General features: G+C 42.7%; 1 protein-coding gene across 1 annotated transcript in view; it reads left to right on the top strand.

The window, feature by feature from the left end:
* The window catches only part of cdh23 (cadherin-related 23), a 139,491-nt gene that overhangs the window by 37,802 nt on the left and 83,416 nt on the right, over positions 1–18,273 (top strand). The window contains exons 5-7 of the mRNA XM_076743002.1: positions 12,345–12,539; positions 12,649–12,777; positions 16,061–16,139. Coding sequence (XP_076599117.1) covers positions 12,345–12,539; positions 12,649–12,777; positions 16,061–16,139 — 403 coding nt within the window. The remainder of the gene's footprint in view (positions 1–12,344; positions 12,540–12,648; positions 12,778–16,060; positions 16,140–18,273) is intronic.

Genomic DNA, 18,273 nt, shown 5'->3' with positions numbered 1-18,273 from the left:
GCCAATTCAGTCAGCAGAGCAATTGATTTTCTGACAAGACCAATCATAATCCAATAAAAAGAGCTTCGCTTCTATGGGATAGAACACACACACATACACGCATCAGATTGGAAACACAGATGGCTCTAACCTGCGCTCACTTACTGTCATTTGTTGGGGCATTTCTATTAGTCTCCTTAAAGAGTGGGCGGGACCCTTTCACTTCATTTAAGATAAGCTCTCTTCATTCTTTCACTGCTTTGTTGCCACAGGAATCCTCAGATGAGAGAAGAAAGGGTTTGGAGAACTGGGGGGCTTTTTGTGAATGATGCGCCCACTGCAGCAGTACTGAATTAGCTTTCAGAGACACAGAAGAGCAATAACAACCCAGAAACTCTTGGGGGAAGATCACAGCAAAGGAGATTCCTTGTCAAATTGTGAAGTCAAGACATATCATTTAGAGCTACCTGGTATTTGCGCTAATTTAGAAAAGTCAGACAGAAGCTATAAAAAAGCCACTGCATGGTGTAAATAGGAGAGACATGCACAAACTCCACTGTTTGTACTTGTATTTAGCCTATAGCATATTTGGATTTATCACTTGTTTTTTTTCTGTATAGCTTCACCGTTTTTCCCTCTATACACTCTTTCCTCTGTTCGTCTCAAATTATACTGTAGTAGTTTGAGGTAAATTTGATAAGGTTATTTGAGAATGTATGCACTGAGACAAGCAGGGACAGAATAAATAAGAGTATTCTCCACTATCTTCCTTCACTACCTGGCTTGAACTTTCATTAAGTGACCTCAATTTGCAAGTATCCAGATACATATGTTCTCACGGCGCCATGTTTACTAGCTGTTTAACACAAATGTCATTTTGTGCAAGTTTCATTTCTACCTTAACTGGACGACTGACACTTAGTCATAAATAGACCACTGGCTTATTGCAAATTCAATGAGTTGTGCTTGCACAGCTGTCATCCCTCAGTTTCAGAGCAGAGCTCCTTTACCGCTCTCTGCTCTCATTCCTGGAATTGGGGTAAAACAACTGATAGGCACACCTATCAGCAGATTGCATGTTGTCACTCAAGCAGTCTGTCTCTGGCTCAAACTGAGCTCAAGATACCACTCAACACTCCGGCTGCAATGATGGCATCAGCCGCCTGGGCTTTACCACTGGGACTGCTAAGATTAAAGGTCTTTATGAGGTGGGTTTCATACCTCCACCTCAGGTCCAAGCACAGTGTCCATTGCGATATCTCAGGTATCATACAGGAGTGCTGCTGCTCAGTTCCACTGGGAAAGCATGGACTTGAAAAGAGCCCCTCTCACAACTCTTGCCATGAGTGGAATTGTAATGACAGATATCATTTTATAGGCAGGGCTGTCTTATAGGTTTGTGGATGTTATTGCTATGGCATATGATTTAAAGTTGTTACTACCCCCCATGGGCCAGAGGGCTCATTTTTCAAGGGACATGGCTGTATCCAAGAGCCAATTCCTTGTGGTGTCCTCGCAAGAAATACTGTATCATGAGCCAGAGGCTGCACTTTTGCATCTGCTGTACAGCACACCTGACTGGTTCAGATGTCTAGATGTTACTGAGATTATGGTACACACAGTTATAGGGGTGAGATCTGATTCCTTTGGGAGCATTGCCTGGGTCCTCTCTAATCTGTTTGGCACCAATGGAAAGAACAACTGAACAGCTCAATATTTGGCACAACATCTGTAATCTCTTGCGTGTCCTAAAACCCTGATTGCAAGCATAAATTGGAATAATATGCATCCAGAAGTCGTCATACGGTACACACACAAACACAAACTCTGCATGTACTATATGCATGTTTATTTGGAGAATTCAAACATCTGAGGAGTGTGGTTTAGCTTCCTTTTGAAATGGAATATAAATCATTTTGGTATAATTTCCCCCATTTACTGTTGGAGCCTTGCAGATGAAGGACACTTAGTCTTGTTTCAATACCAGTGAATTATTGATAAGCTAATTTCAAATGTGAAATATGGCTTTGTGTGTCACCTCGATGATTAATTTAAGTGTTCTCACGATTCACCTGCTTCAGCATCTCTGCCAAAGCTGCACACCGTGAAGTCATTACCAGCGCCCTGGCCTGACCTATTTATATACTGGAGTCTGTGTTATATATCCATCAAGTAGTTGTGCAGTTCATATATTTTCTGAATATATGTACTGTATATTGATAAATGACCCTGGGGTATATTTGTCATTCAAGTCTTTTCGACTTCTAGCATTACATTTGTGATCAGCATTCTTCTTTTCAAAGGATCAGTGCAGGTTCTTGCTTAAGCCTGTAGGCGGTGTAGCGTGCACCGACTTTCAAAGATGAGTGAAAGACCAGGGGAAACTCAGCTGTGCACAGAGTTATGGTTAGGGGTTTTTTTGGTAATGTTGGGCTTTTGTTTGCCCTGAGGCCACATAATACTGCTTTGCCATACAGTAGGGCTGACCGTAGATGAACTTGGCAGGCACTGGGGATGATCAGAGCATCATCATCTAACTTTGAGATGATATGCAAATGTAGAAGTACATCCACTATATGTCTGGGTTTATTTCCAGAAGCATAAGAATTTCACATTTGGATGTGAGGAAGAGTAGAATTAGTGATATTATATTTGTGTATTTATGTTTCCAATGTTAGCAAAGGTGAAAAATAATTTGTGTTTTCACCCCGTGATTTGGATCAGCTCCAAAATTTAATGGCCTCTTCCTTGGTCCATGCGTCACCCTCCCACCAAGTGTTATTCAAATCAGGCCAGTAGTTTTCCCGTAATCCTGCTGACAGACAAATAAATAAAAAAGACAAAGAAACCAAACTGAATGACCTCCTTGCTGGAGGTAACAAGTAATTTATGTCCACACTTACTGTAGTTCATAATGTCACTAGTGCTCCAAATGGCTTTGAATAGCCTGCTGGGATTAGGTCAGACATCAGTGGGGTTTGTTTTAATTGGCAACTCAAAATCTTGTTATATGGACAAGCCTTTCATTGATATTCTCCAGACTCAAGTTATAGGTAATAGCTATAGTTATATAACATAATAATAATATAATATAATATATAACGATTAAACCATTGAGTGGACTCTTGCTTTTGGTATCTTCTTATCTGATGTTAACAGACACCTGCAAATCAAAAACCAAAAACATTTTGCACGCAAGTAGAAAGTCTTTATAGTCAACTTCGTTGTCTTCCCTTGCGTGTCATGTAATTACTTTGCTTCTTTATCTCCACATTTGCAATACATTCTCTTACATAGGTCAGAATAATGCCAGCAGCAGTGTGACAAGGCGCCACATGTGGGAGGCATTGATGGAGGGACAGAGGTTGTGAAAGGCAGGCAGTGAAAGGGTGAGCGGAGCTGGTACAATCACATGCCTGCTGGGTTGGAAGCGGAGAGCAGACAGCCGGGGAGGAACTGAGAACCTTGTGAGTGGTGTAGGTGTAATCATGGCTCTATTGTAGTGAACAGCTGGGCCTCTGGAGCTGTGAGCAGCAGGGGGCCAAGGCTCAGGCACTGCCCCTGCAAATCACCACGTCTTTAACATTTCTGACAATATAAGAGCAGAACGTGGCACTCATAAGTCTGTGGGTTTGCAGTGGCCTTTACCAGATAGAACAAAACATTGACCTGACTTAAAATAACATTAACGAAACTGACTTTTGACTGCCTTTTCTTACTGAATCAATATAGCTTGGCCTACTAGTAGCAGTTGATCTGACATTGAGAGTCATATCATTGTCTAAATGCACTAAATAATAGTTTGAAAAATTCACCACAATTGAATGTAACAATGTGTTAGAAGTCAGGGAATTCTAAAAATAAATAAATAAATAAATAAATTAAAAAAAAATGTGCAATGCGTGGTCAGTTTATAACCAGGTCATATAGCTAATTATTTTAACAACTTTTTAATTAACAAAGTAGACAGTTAAAGGTCTTGCATGCAATTGCATGACACTAACTTCACTTGTAACATTGTTTACACCATCATGAATGATAAAACATGTTGTTTTGCATTTGATTAGGTTACCCAGGAAAAAGTTGAGGAGATGTTGCTCTCCCTGTCAGATGAAACATCCCCTGGTACAGATAACCTGGATGTATTTTCTTCTTAAACTGGCTAGGCAGCTTTCCAAACTAATATGTCATATTTTTAGTAGATGCTTACTCAGTGGAACATTACTGGTGCTCTGGAAGGAATCTAATATCATTTCTTTACCCAAAGATTGAAAAGCAGGTGTCACCACCTTCAACTGTAAACCTCTCAGTTTACTTTCTGTGCAGAGTAAGCTGCTTGAGAAGATCATTTTAATTAAGTTATTTTAGTAGAAATGAACTACTTACATCAGCACAACATGCTTATAGACCAGGGCAGTCCACTTAACTGAACAAAACTCAACTGACACAGCTTCTCTCTGACGTCCAGCCCCCCGAACAGCCAAAAACAAATAGCCCCTTCCATCAGCAGGAGCCAAACTAGTCTGCATCATACATGACGCAGGGGACTACAATACCTCACCTGACAACAGTGACGTGAGAAAGTTATTAGTTCTCCAATTAGATTTCCATGTAGAATCCCTGCACATGGTTTGACATACACCTTACAATTTCAAACATACACACACAGACCACAATCAACATAAAAAACACATACTTAATCTAATTTACTCTGCCCCAATATTTGGTTTATCCCAGTTGGTTACCAGTTTGGTAAGTAGCAAAGGAAGAACATGATAAACACAGACCAATAAACCTAAGTAAACTTAATAATACTTGTCAGTGTTTTACTAACCAGATATGATGGTGTAGTAACTGCAACCAAACATAATGCAAACCACAAACAAAGCTGGGATAGTACAGGTTAGTTCAGGTGGCACAGCCGAACACATTCAAGCCTGAACACTGACGCTACTTAAGACCAGTTTTACACAAGTTGTGTGAGGGAAGAGTGTGGTTCATTGAGGCTCCATGGACACATTTGTCGGTGAGAATTGAGCCAACATACCTTTTCAAATCAGCCCATCGCATTAACCGTTATGCTTTTACCAATGAAAAATGTTTCACATGCATAAATGAACTCACTCTGTCACAGGCACAGTCAATAGAACATTACAGTATTTAAAGAGGAGAATCATTTGCTTGTCATCAAAGATCCGTAGACCAGTTGGTTAGAAAACCTCAGGTTGAATACACAACGTTTTCTGAGCGGGAAATCAATGCAGTGTGATATCATAGATAAGCAAATCCTGAGCAAATTAAGTACTGAGCATGGAGAGGGATGCTGGTATGGATCCAAAATAGCACTTAGGGCTGTTTCGGGGCATTTTTTGGGTTATTAATTACTATGACTCAGAGTTTGATTGTCAAGAATGGCACTGAATGCATCCAAAATGCACATAGTAGATGAAAAGAAGAACATGTACGAGCTGTGATGTGATGTTTGTTGTCCATGCCGCCATCATGGCATGAATTCCATAGCTGATAGAGACTAATCTTTTCTTTAGAGAGAAGGGGAAGTGCAGATTAGAGTAGGGGTGTTACTTCTGCAGTCCCTTTTTAATGAGTGACTGTGATATTCTACTAATGCAAGATGTTTCTAATTTATTTCTGTTTCATATTCAGCCTCATATTGACTATTATTTTTAAGAAAAATGTTGTGGAGAATACTAATAATTTCTTGCAGTCTCCTCCTATCCTATCATTAGCACTGGTACTTACCTCTCCACTGCAAGAGTTGTGTTCGGGTGATTTGCATAATTTTTGGAACAAATTGTACTCTAATTTGGAGCTTTTAGCTTGTGCACCTGAAGAGCATAATTTGACTTTATTCTGCTGTCTGAGTGAATCTGGCTTCAGTCCTTCTATTACTAGATTGATGTATAAATGAATTAAACTAGGCTGTTGTTGAACACTGCACATTGTGTTGACTACTCTCTCAAGGACTCCCTAGAGGAGAGAGAGCTGACATTTAACCACTGGAATCCATTACACTTAAAGCTCCAGCCCTCAGTGGACTTCAGCCCCTGTCAGCCTTCAAGGTCCCAGAGAGAAGCCGGGCCACGTAGTGCCGAGGTCTGGCCAGCCTTGACTCTCTGGGGCCCCAGAGGTCTCCCTGTCATGTTGAACCTGAAATTCGGCCCACAGGAGAGGAGCACTCCACTGCTGCCTTCAACCGAGGCAGCAGAGACAGCCGTGTGAACACCACCATATTATACAGCAGAGGCACAGTAAAAGGTGAATTGGATCTGCCTTTTTTATTAGAGATGTCTCATGGCTGTTAGTGACAGGCTTTGAATTTCATGTTTTCACATATATGCTCTCGCTTTCTTTCTCCTCTCTCACTGTCTACCTCTTAGTCTTTGTTTTTCTCAATCTCCTTACAACTTGTACTCTGTCATTTCCTCTCTCATTTCGGACATTGTTGTTCCTCCCTTTGTGCCTGCTCTGGGTTTGGGACTAAATCAGTCGCTCTGCATTAACCAATCGATGAACTCTTGTGTGGCTTTCAGCAGATGTTTCATGTGGAATGTGGCAGTCGGGCCAAAAACGTACATATTTGGTTCCATTAGATCAGAATCTCTCCTTAATGCCGTCAGTCTGTTAAGGGATGACAGTACAGCTGAATAGGGTAGGCAGGATATCACAATGAAACTTGAGTAGTTGATTACTTACATTAAGACAACTATTTTTTGTATTATTAATCTGAAATGTTATTTTTACATATGCAGTTGAGATATTATCGAATTAAGCACGTGCTCATTTGCAGAGCAGAAATCTGAACATTGGATAAAGTTAGGCTCAAAAGTCTGGTTTCATTTTGTTGACTTATATCTCTTTTTATTAATCCAATTTTCACCATGTTTTCAGGGAAAAAATGTTAAATCAGGCTGTGAAAGACCTATAAACAAACCCCTCCGGAAAATCCTTCAGACTATACAGTTGTAGTCGGAACATACAGTTGGATTAAAACTACAAATTTTGCTTTATGAAAGTGTGACTAAAGTGGGGAGTTTCTGGCCAGAAAAAAAACTCATTTTGAGAAAATGGCCTTTAAAGATATGTATTATAAAAGTCTTTGACATTTTTAAGCACAGTACAGGTGAATAGGGTACAAATATTAACTAATAGATATCACTTTGAAACCTCCCCAGTTGATAACTTCTGTGAAGTTATTTTTTTGGATTACAAGTTTCCTGAATGTTTATTTGTATAAATATGCAAATAAACACACAGACAAACAGAACAAAAATCTGAACTAAAATAAACACCTTAACATGTGTTTTGGATGTTTTCTTTCCATTAGTCTGAACAGAGACATGGCCCAAAATTTCAAAATTGAACAGTGCATCAAAAAAAAAAGGGGGGGGGGATATTAGGGGAAGGGCAATATTTTGACCTATAGCGTCTCCCCTTACATGCTGTTTGACAAACTTCTCTGGGGCTTTTATGTGTTACGTCTGAACTGACTTCCATCTGCTTCCACTACTGCAAAGATGTGACTGATGAAATGCTGCAGTGATGCCAGCCCCTCTGATGGGCTCTGCCATCTTTGCAGAGAAACTTTGAAGCCCTGTTAGAGCCATTGGGTTCTTGGTCACCTGCCTGACTAATGCGTCCTAGTTGGCCGTTTACAGACTATGAAGAATCATGGTGTTTCAGACTCCTTCCTTTACACAATGATGCCCACCATGTTCCTGAGACCTTTAATCAATTTCTTTATACTCCTCTGTGGATCTGTGCCTCAACGCAAGTCCATCCTGGACCTCTACTGAGGGTTTCTTGGACTTCAGGTCTTTCAGGATTTTCATGCTCTGGTACTGATTATAGTTTCTCAAAGGTGGCTTTTAATCAAATTCTGGACACATTTAAATGTAGACCAAAGAGGATCATACAAAAACTGGTAAATAGCACAGAATCTAAATACTTGGGTATATTAAGTATAGGATTCTTTTGTATTTCAGAATTAATAAATTAATGAAAATCTGTATTACAGCATTTAAATTTATGAAGAGTAAACTGAATGAAAATTTGAATGAGTTCCCAGTGAGGCCTGAATGCTCTTCCTTTTAGACCTCTCTCTCTCTCTCTCTCTCTCTCTCTCTCTCTCTCTCTCTCTCTCTCTCTCTCTCTGTATACTGTACTGACTGGCTCTCCTCCTCCTCTCCTTCCATAAGTAGCAGCTCTCAGATGGAGAAGAGGGCGATTCCTGCAGTGCACTTCAGATAAGACACAGCAGGGAACTCGCTTCATCCCTCTTCAACTGTCTCCACTTAACATTCTGCTTCCCATAGGAAATAGCCCCCATTTATTTAAAAGCTACAAAGCACTGTCAAGGCACATATTCGGGAATATGAGCCACGGCTAACCAATTGGCTTTTGCTCTTGAAGGAGTAGGTGGTGACACATGCAGTGCTTCTCAGCTAGCTTGCAGTGGTACCCAGTTCAGCAGCCACTGGTCTCGTCGGTCCTTGCTGGGCATTCTTTATTGTGTGTCTTGTTTATGAAGAAGTAACTTGACAGTCTTATAGGTTAATAAAAAGAGGGATTCACTGCCCAGCATTTTGCGCCTGGTCACCCACATTGACTTGTAATTGGCATCACACGGGACCAATCAATGGCCTGATGGCAAGGCTATTGAGACCCAGTGGAAGGTACAAAAGGCCAAGCCGAAGACTATATATCTGATGGCTCTTTACTCTCTGATGAACTCCACAGTGAGCTGCAGTGATTAGCAGACGGGTTGTGGTGCTCTCTGTGTTGGTAGACTGCTGGAATGCAGAGAAATCCATCACATGGAGCTCATGATCACACAGCAACTGTTTTAAAAAGGTGGTTTTATTGCTTTTCTCACAGGAATGCAGCACTTACGTAAAAGGCACATTTTGACCTTGAAAGCCTTCCAGGGGCGATAAAGGGAGAACTAGAAGATAGGAGTGAATAAGGTGAATGGGTAATGGTTACATTGTGATTCTGTGAGCAGGCTTCAGAGCCTCTAGAGTCTAATAGCAGCACATAGATGATCTTCACCTGTGCACAGCCAAGCCTGCTAACCTCTGAAGTAGCACACTGGCACACTGACACACACTGCTGAGAGTTGGTCATCTGTGCATCTCAGCAAAGCTTTGAACTGTTGTTGCTTGAACTGCTTTGAACACCGTGGCACTGTCAAATCTGGGAGATCAAAACTGGTGTTTGCGTGTGTGTTTACTTATTGGAATGTGACGATATTTACGGCACCTTGTGGCATTTGACACTGGGCGGTGTTAATGAGTCATTGTTCCACAGGCTGCTGTGTAGAGAGAGATAGAAACTGGGATGCTTCAGGGGAGGAAAAGGATGCGTCATATCGCACACTTTCCTCACGCACATCCAGATTTCATCCACACACATGCTTCGTCTTTCCTAAAAGAGGCACACACATACACACACACACTCACCTAATGCTCAACTGTCAAACTGCCTCCTTGACATCAAAGCAAAGTTGATAAAGCAGACACCCATGCCAGACACACATAGAGGTATACAAGTGTGCACACACACAAACAAGCCCAAGCAGGAATATTCAATTCATTCACCTGGAGTTTGTTTTTTTTATCCATTTAATTTGTGCCTGTGCTCCCGTGTCAGGCTGCAGGCTGTGGAGTACCTTTCACAGGTGTTTCCAGTTCTCTGGTAAGCAGACAACTTGACAAGCATAATAAATATATCAGAGAAACACAGCTTAGATGTTTATTCAAATGCCGTTATTGTTGTGGGGGAGTGGATTAGTAACTCTGTGCCTTCGCTGAGTAACTATTGATGAGGTCTGCCGCACTTTTGAGCGCTGCAGTATGGAGAGTATAGCAGAGTACGGCAAACTGAACACTCTCCAAAGAGGCTGTTAGTTGTTGTTCTTGTTATGCCTCTCTTTTCCTGAGAGAGATGTTTTACTTTGAAAATAAGAGGGGCTTCCTACTCGCTTGACTTCCTCTCTCACACTGAGAGCCACAGTGCTTTTGCTTTTTGTCAACAGCACTGAAAAAACATCACTTAAGAATGGTTGTTGGAGGTTTGAGGTTCACCCATTTAAGATCTAAACAAGAAGGGAAAATTCTGATTTAGTAGCAATTCTGACTTTCACATCTGCTTGTTTTAACCTGAAATACATTAACTTTCAATACCTCAGTCTAAGAAATGACCTGCGACTCTGTCTGCATACATCGGGGAGATCCATCTCCAAGGTTGAGAAACTGAGCGCTGTGATATCTGTGGCCCTCTCTGGCATTTGTTGCTCTCCTCAACTTCCCCTGCAGCTACACTACTCAGATCTCTCTCCTCTTTCTGTCCCTCAATTCCCATGTGGCAATCTGCCTTAATCTGGTTAGACAGACCAGTTTCCAGCACTGCTCATGCATTAATAGAGACCAATGGGAGAAAGTTAAAGCAGGGAAATCAAGCGAGAAGAATGCCAGAAGCAGAGAGAGGAAGTGTATGTGCAGCAGCTGTAATGTAAAGTCATGTAGACAGAGGCAGGCAGCCTTACCTGGCTGTATGTTGTTGTGTTACCTGGGTGACGGCCCCCTGTCCTTGAGAGTAAGACAATGGGTCAACAGGTCACAACAACAACAAGTCACACACACACACACAAACACACATTTGGCTACACAAATTACAAATAAACACAGCCTCACCCACATGTTAATACTATCCAAACGAACATACACATGTTCTAACCAAAGCATTCACACATACACATATTTTATAAAAGGCACAAGGTAGCGTGTACACACACACATGCACACGCACATGCAAATACACCTCCACACTCCCCTGGCGCCAGTGCAGACAGACTGTGGGGTCAACTGCTCTCTTACTGTGTCACTTTAGCTTTGGCTCAGGGCCCAGCTCAGTTCAACACCACGACCTCCCCATGTGGTCACACTCTCCCCCTGCAGTAAACAAGGCCACACACTCTGGACTGTGTGTGTGGGCGCAGGTGAGCGTGAGTGACAAAGAGAAGGAGAGAAGAGGGGCATTTGCAGGCATTTCTTTCCAGTAATATACCTGGAATACCTCCCGTCCTCCCGCACAACCTTCTTTCTCTCATATCTGTAGGCATTCTCATTTCTTATTAATTGTGTGTCTGTGCATGTGTGTGGCTGTTTTGAGATAAAATTCCAATTAATGGGGATGCTCCTCAAACTTACAGACACGTTGCTCTGCAGTACCTGGGGACTGTGTGTCTTTGTATGGCTGTCTCTTTTTGCCAGGTTTGGACAATGACCATGACTGACACACATATACTCTGATGTGGCATTGTGCAGCTTTTCTGCTCAGTCGATATTTCTTAACCCTCGCCTTCTAGATATCCACGGCAATTCTGGGGGGCAACAAAGATATACAAGGCTTATCTTTACAATTTTTTTTTCTGAGAGTGGGACATCCCTGCACAGATGAAGTTGAACTTGTGTGAAAGTAAAATCTGTTTTAGCAGAGTAAAGCAGGCAACAGCAGACACGAGTGTGTCATTCTGTAAAGCTGAGATGCCAAACAGTAAATGTGTTCTGTGCGCCCAAATGAGACTCCAGCTGAGTGTGGTCACTCCTCTGAACCTGTTTCTGTGCACAGGAGGTGATGAGAAAAGTTGAAAATGAAAATGTAAGTCATTACCTTTTCTCAACGCCCTATCAGTTGAAGTTCCAGTGAACTTTGTAGGACCCCACCACTGAGATGGTTTCATCTCAGCCCTCTTTAAAACATTTCAGCAGAAATGCCAATGAGACAGTCTTTTAGAGCAAATCACGCAGCGTAGTCCAGGGGTTTTGTAGTAAACCAGTCGCTAGTTGGCTTCAACATTTGTCTCATTATCTGGGATGTGGCCGTTCTGACACACAGCCCAGCTTGACACTGTCGCCTTAAAGCCTCACTGGATGTGTTGATGTGAGTGAATGATTGCTGAACAGTCATTTCATGGGAACCTGTTCAAGTGTAGAATTGTGTAGTGCTCTTACCGTTTGTTAATCATTGCCTTTATTTATCCAGTTTCACTATGATTGCACTGTTATGTGCGGTCATGATTTGGAGGAGTAGCTGGAGGGGAAGAATATACAGAGTCACAGTCACAACTAACATTGTGTTCCAAAATTTATGACTAAATTAAATTTTCCTCTGTGGCTTTCTATGTAAACCACATGAAGGTCATAAGTTCAGTCTCTACTTCAGCAGTGCTTCGATATTCACCGTGATCATTTCTGTTTGACTGTATTTACAGAAAACATGTGTATCTTGCTGTTTGTCTGTATTCAATGGCCACACGTGTGTGTCTGCTCAAATGTGTCTTTCAGAACACACCGGTGGGCAGATCAGTGTTCATGGTGAACGCCACAGATCCAGATCAGGGCACTGGAGGCAGCGTTCTCTTCTCCTTCCAACCGTCTTCTCCCTTCTTCGCCATCGACGGGGCCAGAGGCACCGTCACTGTCATCAGACCTCTGGACTATGAAACAACTTCAGCATACCAGCTCACCGTCAACGCCACGGTCAGCACACACATAGCAGGCATTTTCAGTCTGCATTAGCACAGACGCAGCATGCTCACTCAGATTAATTCACATGCATATTCGCAACTTTTGCTTCTGTTTCTATCAGGATCAAGACAAACTGAGACCTCTGTCCCGGCTTGCCAACTTAGCCATCAGCATCACTGATGTCCAGGACATGGACCCCATTTTCACCAATCTGCCCTACAGTACCAACATAGAGGAGGACGTTCCCCTGGTCAGTAATACAATTGCACCTGACATCCCGCTGCCTTAGCTTGCATCCTATTGATGCAGCTTTTATGTGAAACCATGTAATCTGTCCATTCCTTTCTCCCCCATTCTTCCCTGTTGTCCCACTTATCTTCCACCGCATTGCTCATCCCTGCTCCTCCTGTCCCATCTTCATCCCGCTCTTTGATTATTCAGGAGGTGTTTGAAGCAGGGACAAGAGAAATATGGTTAAAACAGGCCTGAGTTATTATCAGGGCAGGATGTCTCACCTCTCTCATCCTCATTGCTGAGCCCCCCCCCAAACACACACACACACACACACACACACACACACACACACAAACTCAGCTCGGGGCCCCTACATACAGCACTGCAGGTGTTGGAGACTGTAATTACTGTGGGAGATTTACAGTCCAGCTTCAGGGATGTGAGGCCTCTAGCAAAGGTCACTGGGGCTATAGGATTTATCTCACCATGCTACCTCATGTGCTGCATGTGTGTGAAGTATGAAGTCAGTGTGTTGTATGAAGCACCAAACAGTGGAGTCTCACAATGACCTTACCTTTGTCTTCATTGCAAGTAGGTTTGTAATGAGTATCTAATACACTGAGTGTCTGTTTCCCTGTACACCATTATGTTCACTCCCCTGACTCAGCCCTCTAAACGCAGTTCCCAGGTGGCTAATGGTCCAGCTATTGATGTTTCCACTCATAGAGGGGGAATTACACACAGGGGCATAATACTGTCCGTCCTTATTTCTGTTCTCTCTCTCTCTCTCTCTCTCTCTCTCTCTCTCTCTCTCTCTCTCTATCAGTTTTCATTCTGCCTCTCTTGAAGTCTCTCCCCACCTCACCCAACCCCCCACTCAAACACCCACCCGCACATCCCTCGTCCCCGGCCTGCATGCGCCGTAGTAGAAATGTCAAGTGCTACATTTGCATGCATATTAACGGGGCGTGACGGAGTCGACGCCCGGTGTCTCCCTGACTCTCTGATTCATCAACTGTCACCAGGAAGGTCACAACAGGAGGGAGAGCAGTGGGAGGTGTGAGGGGGGGGGTAGGAAGAGGATGTTGGGGTGAACTGAAAAAAGGTGAAAGGAAAGAGGGGAAAAGTAAGTTGACGGAATAAAGGGGAGCGATGTTAAAAAACTGTGTTGGATCACAAAGTTGACATCGATGAGTGGATTCCAGATTTCTCACAGCGGCTGAGCGGGGTTAAGCCTCAGTAATACTGCCTTGGAGTGTTGCAGCTCTTGCCTCTAACAGTAGGGGGCAGTGTATAATCCTATTACTGCCACGCTGTAGGAGGAGGTCACGGCAGGCGTGCAAACCAAAATCTGTTACTGAGCCCCTTTGACCCCACAGCAGATACAGACAGGATAACAACAGTGCTTAAAGTGAGATGCGGGCAAACAGTGCCACTGCGCTCGTACACACACACACACACACACGCAAACACTTCCGATGCCCTCATGTGCTATTCTAACAGGCATGTGTCATTTCCATTAGGCAGTGTTGGGCGGTGATAAGCCGAGGGCGTACAGTGACGGAACGAGTGTCAACTGTTCTCAAGGCCCATGACATTTACACGTAAAGGGAAATCAAACTCGGATCCCTGTCATAGGTCATTTCTCAAAGGTGTGAGTGCGCACACACTCACACACATAGAAAAAAACTCCCCGTCTATTTCTGCCTCTGTCTCTCTCCGTTCCTGTTTGTTTCTCTGTGTCTGTCTTTCTCTTTTTCTCCAGCCAATCAACCCGTCATCCGTAGAAAACTTTGACAAAGGAGTAGAAGAAAAAAAATTTTTTTTTTCAGATGAAATCACAGGGCAGGGTTTTCAGCTGTTATAGCTGTGAATCCATGCTGCTTGGACTGACGTTTAAGCCCCTTCTAGGACAAACACAATTTGGCTGTCAAATCAATGAGGAGAAAGAGAGAAAAGGAGAATGGGTTGGGGGGTAATGCACTGTATAGCTAGAAATGAAAGGATGGGGGGGGGTGACTTTGGTTTGGGGAGATGTGCTGGTGCATGAGTGTGTGTGTATGTATTTGCAGGAGGGAGGATCGTATCTTTGATGGCTGATTGAACATATTCCACTTGTGTGGACAGCTCGAGAATATTGCTCATATTACTTCAGCATCACTTCTTCTCCTCACTCGCTTTCTTTCCATCCCTTATTTCTCTCTTAGACTGTCCCTAAATCTTGTGTCAGTGTGTGTGTGTGTGTGTGTGTGTGTGTGTGTGTGTGTGAGACTGTGCCTGTGTGTGTGTGTGTGTGTGTGTGCGTGTGTGTGTGTGTGTGTGTGTGAGTTTATTTCCCTCTCAGCTAGTGATTGGTGTGAATCAGTCTCTCTAAAAGGCTTGTAATTGATTCTTCTGTAATTGGTCAATGACAGGAGATGCTTTGGCAGAAATGGAGCATAAACACGCCTTAGACACAATTTGCAGGATCAATGGGAGGCAGCTTGCATGGTGAGAGGGAGAAAGCAGGAGAGGGTGAGAAGGGAGGGAAGGAGGGTGGGAGGAGGAGAGAAGGAAGGAAATTGGAAAGTAGGGAGGGTCTTACCATCTCTCACTGCAGCACTGGGGTTTTTAAGTATCACCGTGTCCGATTGAAGGCACGAAGGCTGAGAAAGCTCAGTGGATCAAAGACTTTTCAAACGGCTTTCTCTCTCTCTCTTTCTTTTTCAGTTTTTTTTTTTTTTTTTTTTTTTCAACTGTCATACTGTGGTTTGTCGAGTTGCGGACTCATTGGCGCCGCTGGAGAGTTTTGAAACAATGAGAGGAAAAATAAACCCCAATGAAATGCTAAACGCACACTTACAAACAAATATTTGCTTTGCGTGCTGTGATGCTTTTTGACATTTGGTTATGGTTGTACTATTTTTTTTTTTGTTCCAGCATGGAAATACTATGTTTTTTATGTTTCAAGATGTATTTGTGGGAAGTGCTCACTCATGTTCTTCACTGGATGATGGCTATCTGAGTGGAAAATGTCTCCAGTCACAGACTTGAAAAGACAAAAATCTATATATTTTTTACAATATGACAAAAGCAAATAGTATATACAGCAGGATAAGGCACTACTAAAATTTGGTGTTCATAGCAAAGGACAAAAAACATAAAATATGGATTTATTTCATTTGCCAATAGCTTTTTACTGCGATACCAGGTGATAACAGGTCAGATTAAAGTGGAAACTACAGTAGAAAATGCTCAAAAATGCAACTGTGAAAGATTCCATGCAGCTTACACAGGATGCTTTGTGTGTGTCTCTGCAGGGATACGAAGTGCGGAAGATAACGGCCATTGACCAGGATCTTGGCCGACCGAGAGGCATCGGCTACACCATCATCTCAGGTCTGAGTCACATAATCAATCTGACATCCTCAGCACAGAGGGGTGGAATCGATCACTTCTTATCATAATCCCACAGCAATAATAGACAAGTCTCATCAAGCACAACAGTCAATAACGGCAGAGAGCAGCGCCTCAGAATTGGAGAATAGGCTTGCCTGTAAGCAGTTATTAATCACTGTTTGGTGCAGTTGTGTGAAAGTCAGCCATCATTTAGTGTTATCATTCACAAGTTGGCCCGTGCCATCAAAACAGGATTATGGTTTGTCAGAGTGACAAATTTGACTTTCGGCAGAAGAGGGTGATCTCATGATTTTCTGTTGTTGCCTACTCGTGTTGCTGCGATTGTTTAATTAGATATGTCACACAAGTTTGGGTGAAATGTGCTGGGATTGCTAATGACCGCCGTATTGGGCCTCCTCCTACAATCCTTAACTTGTGTTACTTTACCTGAGAGTTTTACTTTTAAGAAGACGAGAGGAAGCTACAGTTTGCGCGGTGCTGATAAGGCTATAGCAGTGATCCTGCTTTAATACTCCTGAACTTAGTTTTCTTACCTCTGCCAAGGATGTGATGTTTGTGCCTGCCAGTTACTTTGTCTGTCTGTCTGCCAGGAGGATATCTCAAAAACTCATGAACAGATTCCCATGAAACTTGGTGGACAGATTTACCTTGGGGCACGGAGCTCTGAGTTAGATTTTGGTATTGGTCCATACCTTGGATTGTCACTATTAGACAGGTATCTTGTTATTTAGCCTTATCTGTGTAATTGACATGAAAATGCAGAAATGATTCCAAATCCCTTTGGTAAGTTTACAGGGTGAAGAAATCCACTTAACGTTAACTTTCAATGGCAGAAAAGATGTTTTTGGGACTAGCAACCTGTCCGTGCTGTACATTCATGTTCACACCATGTTTTCCTCTCGACCTTTGAGGAATGTTACTTGCTGAAGGTTTAGCTTGTTTGCTTTATGACACAGAGTTTGAGGTGAAAACCTTCTAGTACTCTCCACTGCACTGACCATGGTCTCTGTTTATAACCTGAGAGAAGCTGCAATAAGCAGAAAGTGGGAGATGGACTAACCATGTAAAAGGACACACTGAGTTTTCATGTGCTCGCTCTGGTGATGTGATTATGACTAAATGAAGTCAATGCTCCAATTGATGCAGCTGTCATGTTTACACCTTAACCAGGTTATCTTACTCACTGTGAGTTTGCAATGGAGTAAGCACAGCTCAATTAACGCCGCCCAGTGATTTGACAAGAATAGCAGTCCCTATTACTCCTGCTGCTACCTATGTGGCGCCATCCAGTTTCTTTTTGTGTCACAATTGGCCACGCAGAGGTCAGAAGATGAAATGGATGGAAAGTAAATCCCTCTGTTTTCCTTCTTTTATTTTGTGGTGCTAATATTTTATCGACCGCACATCCTTCTTGTCACGATCTTGACTATTAAATAATTCATGTGTACTTCAATTATTGGGTATCATGTTATTCAAATTCTCACATGAACCTGGATATTTGCAGTAACTGAGATATTTGCAAGCACATTGTTGATGTGAGTGTTGCACGAAAAGAACTGCTCAATCTTATTTGATCCAAATTTGCTCTGTTTGTCCTTGTTAAAAAATGAGGAGATGGCTGCTTTGCTGCAAGAGCTTCTGTAAAATGCAGCTCTCCTTTTTCCAAACCTCTCCTCATCAACTCCATACCTCTCCTCATCAACTCCATATTCCTATTAAGTTAAACACATATGCTTTTGACTCTTCTGTCCACGCACTCATGTAGTACCGCTTCAATACCCCGTAGGGTGTTTATTTTCACCACAATCAACGTTTCGATCCTGAAGGACGAACAATCCCTCTGAGATCCTTCAGGTGTGAAACATTGATCTGTGTGGTGAAAGTAAACACCAGTTGGGAGGATTACAGCCGTGTGTGGACCATATCCTTTAAACTCTGCATGCCCCCTGCTGAGCCCAGGATGGTCAGGATGGAAGGACATTGGTGCCTCCACTATTGCCAGCTGGCTGATAAGGGCTGGCCCTGCTTGATAAGCCTGGCGCACCATGGGAATTTTGGATGATGAAGATATTCATTGTTCTGCCATCTGCTGAGTCACTGCCTGACCTCACAG

The sequence above is a fragment of the Chaetodon auriga genome, chromosome 11 (assembly GCF_051107435.1).
Source record: "Chaetodon auriga isolate fChaAug3 chromosome 11, fChaAug3.hap1, whole genome shotgun sequence".
Lineage (NCBI taxonomy): Eukaryota > Metazoa > Chordata > Actinopteri > Chaetodontiformes > Chaetodontidae > Chaetodon > Chaetodon auriga.
Note: the sequence above shows the minus strand (reverse complement) of the source record. Positions and strands in the feature narration are given on the sequence as shown.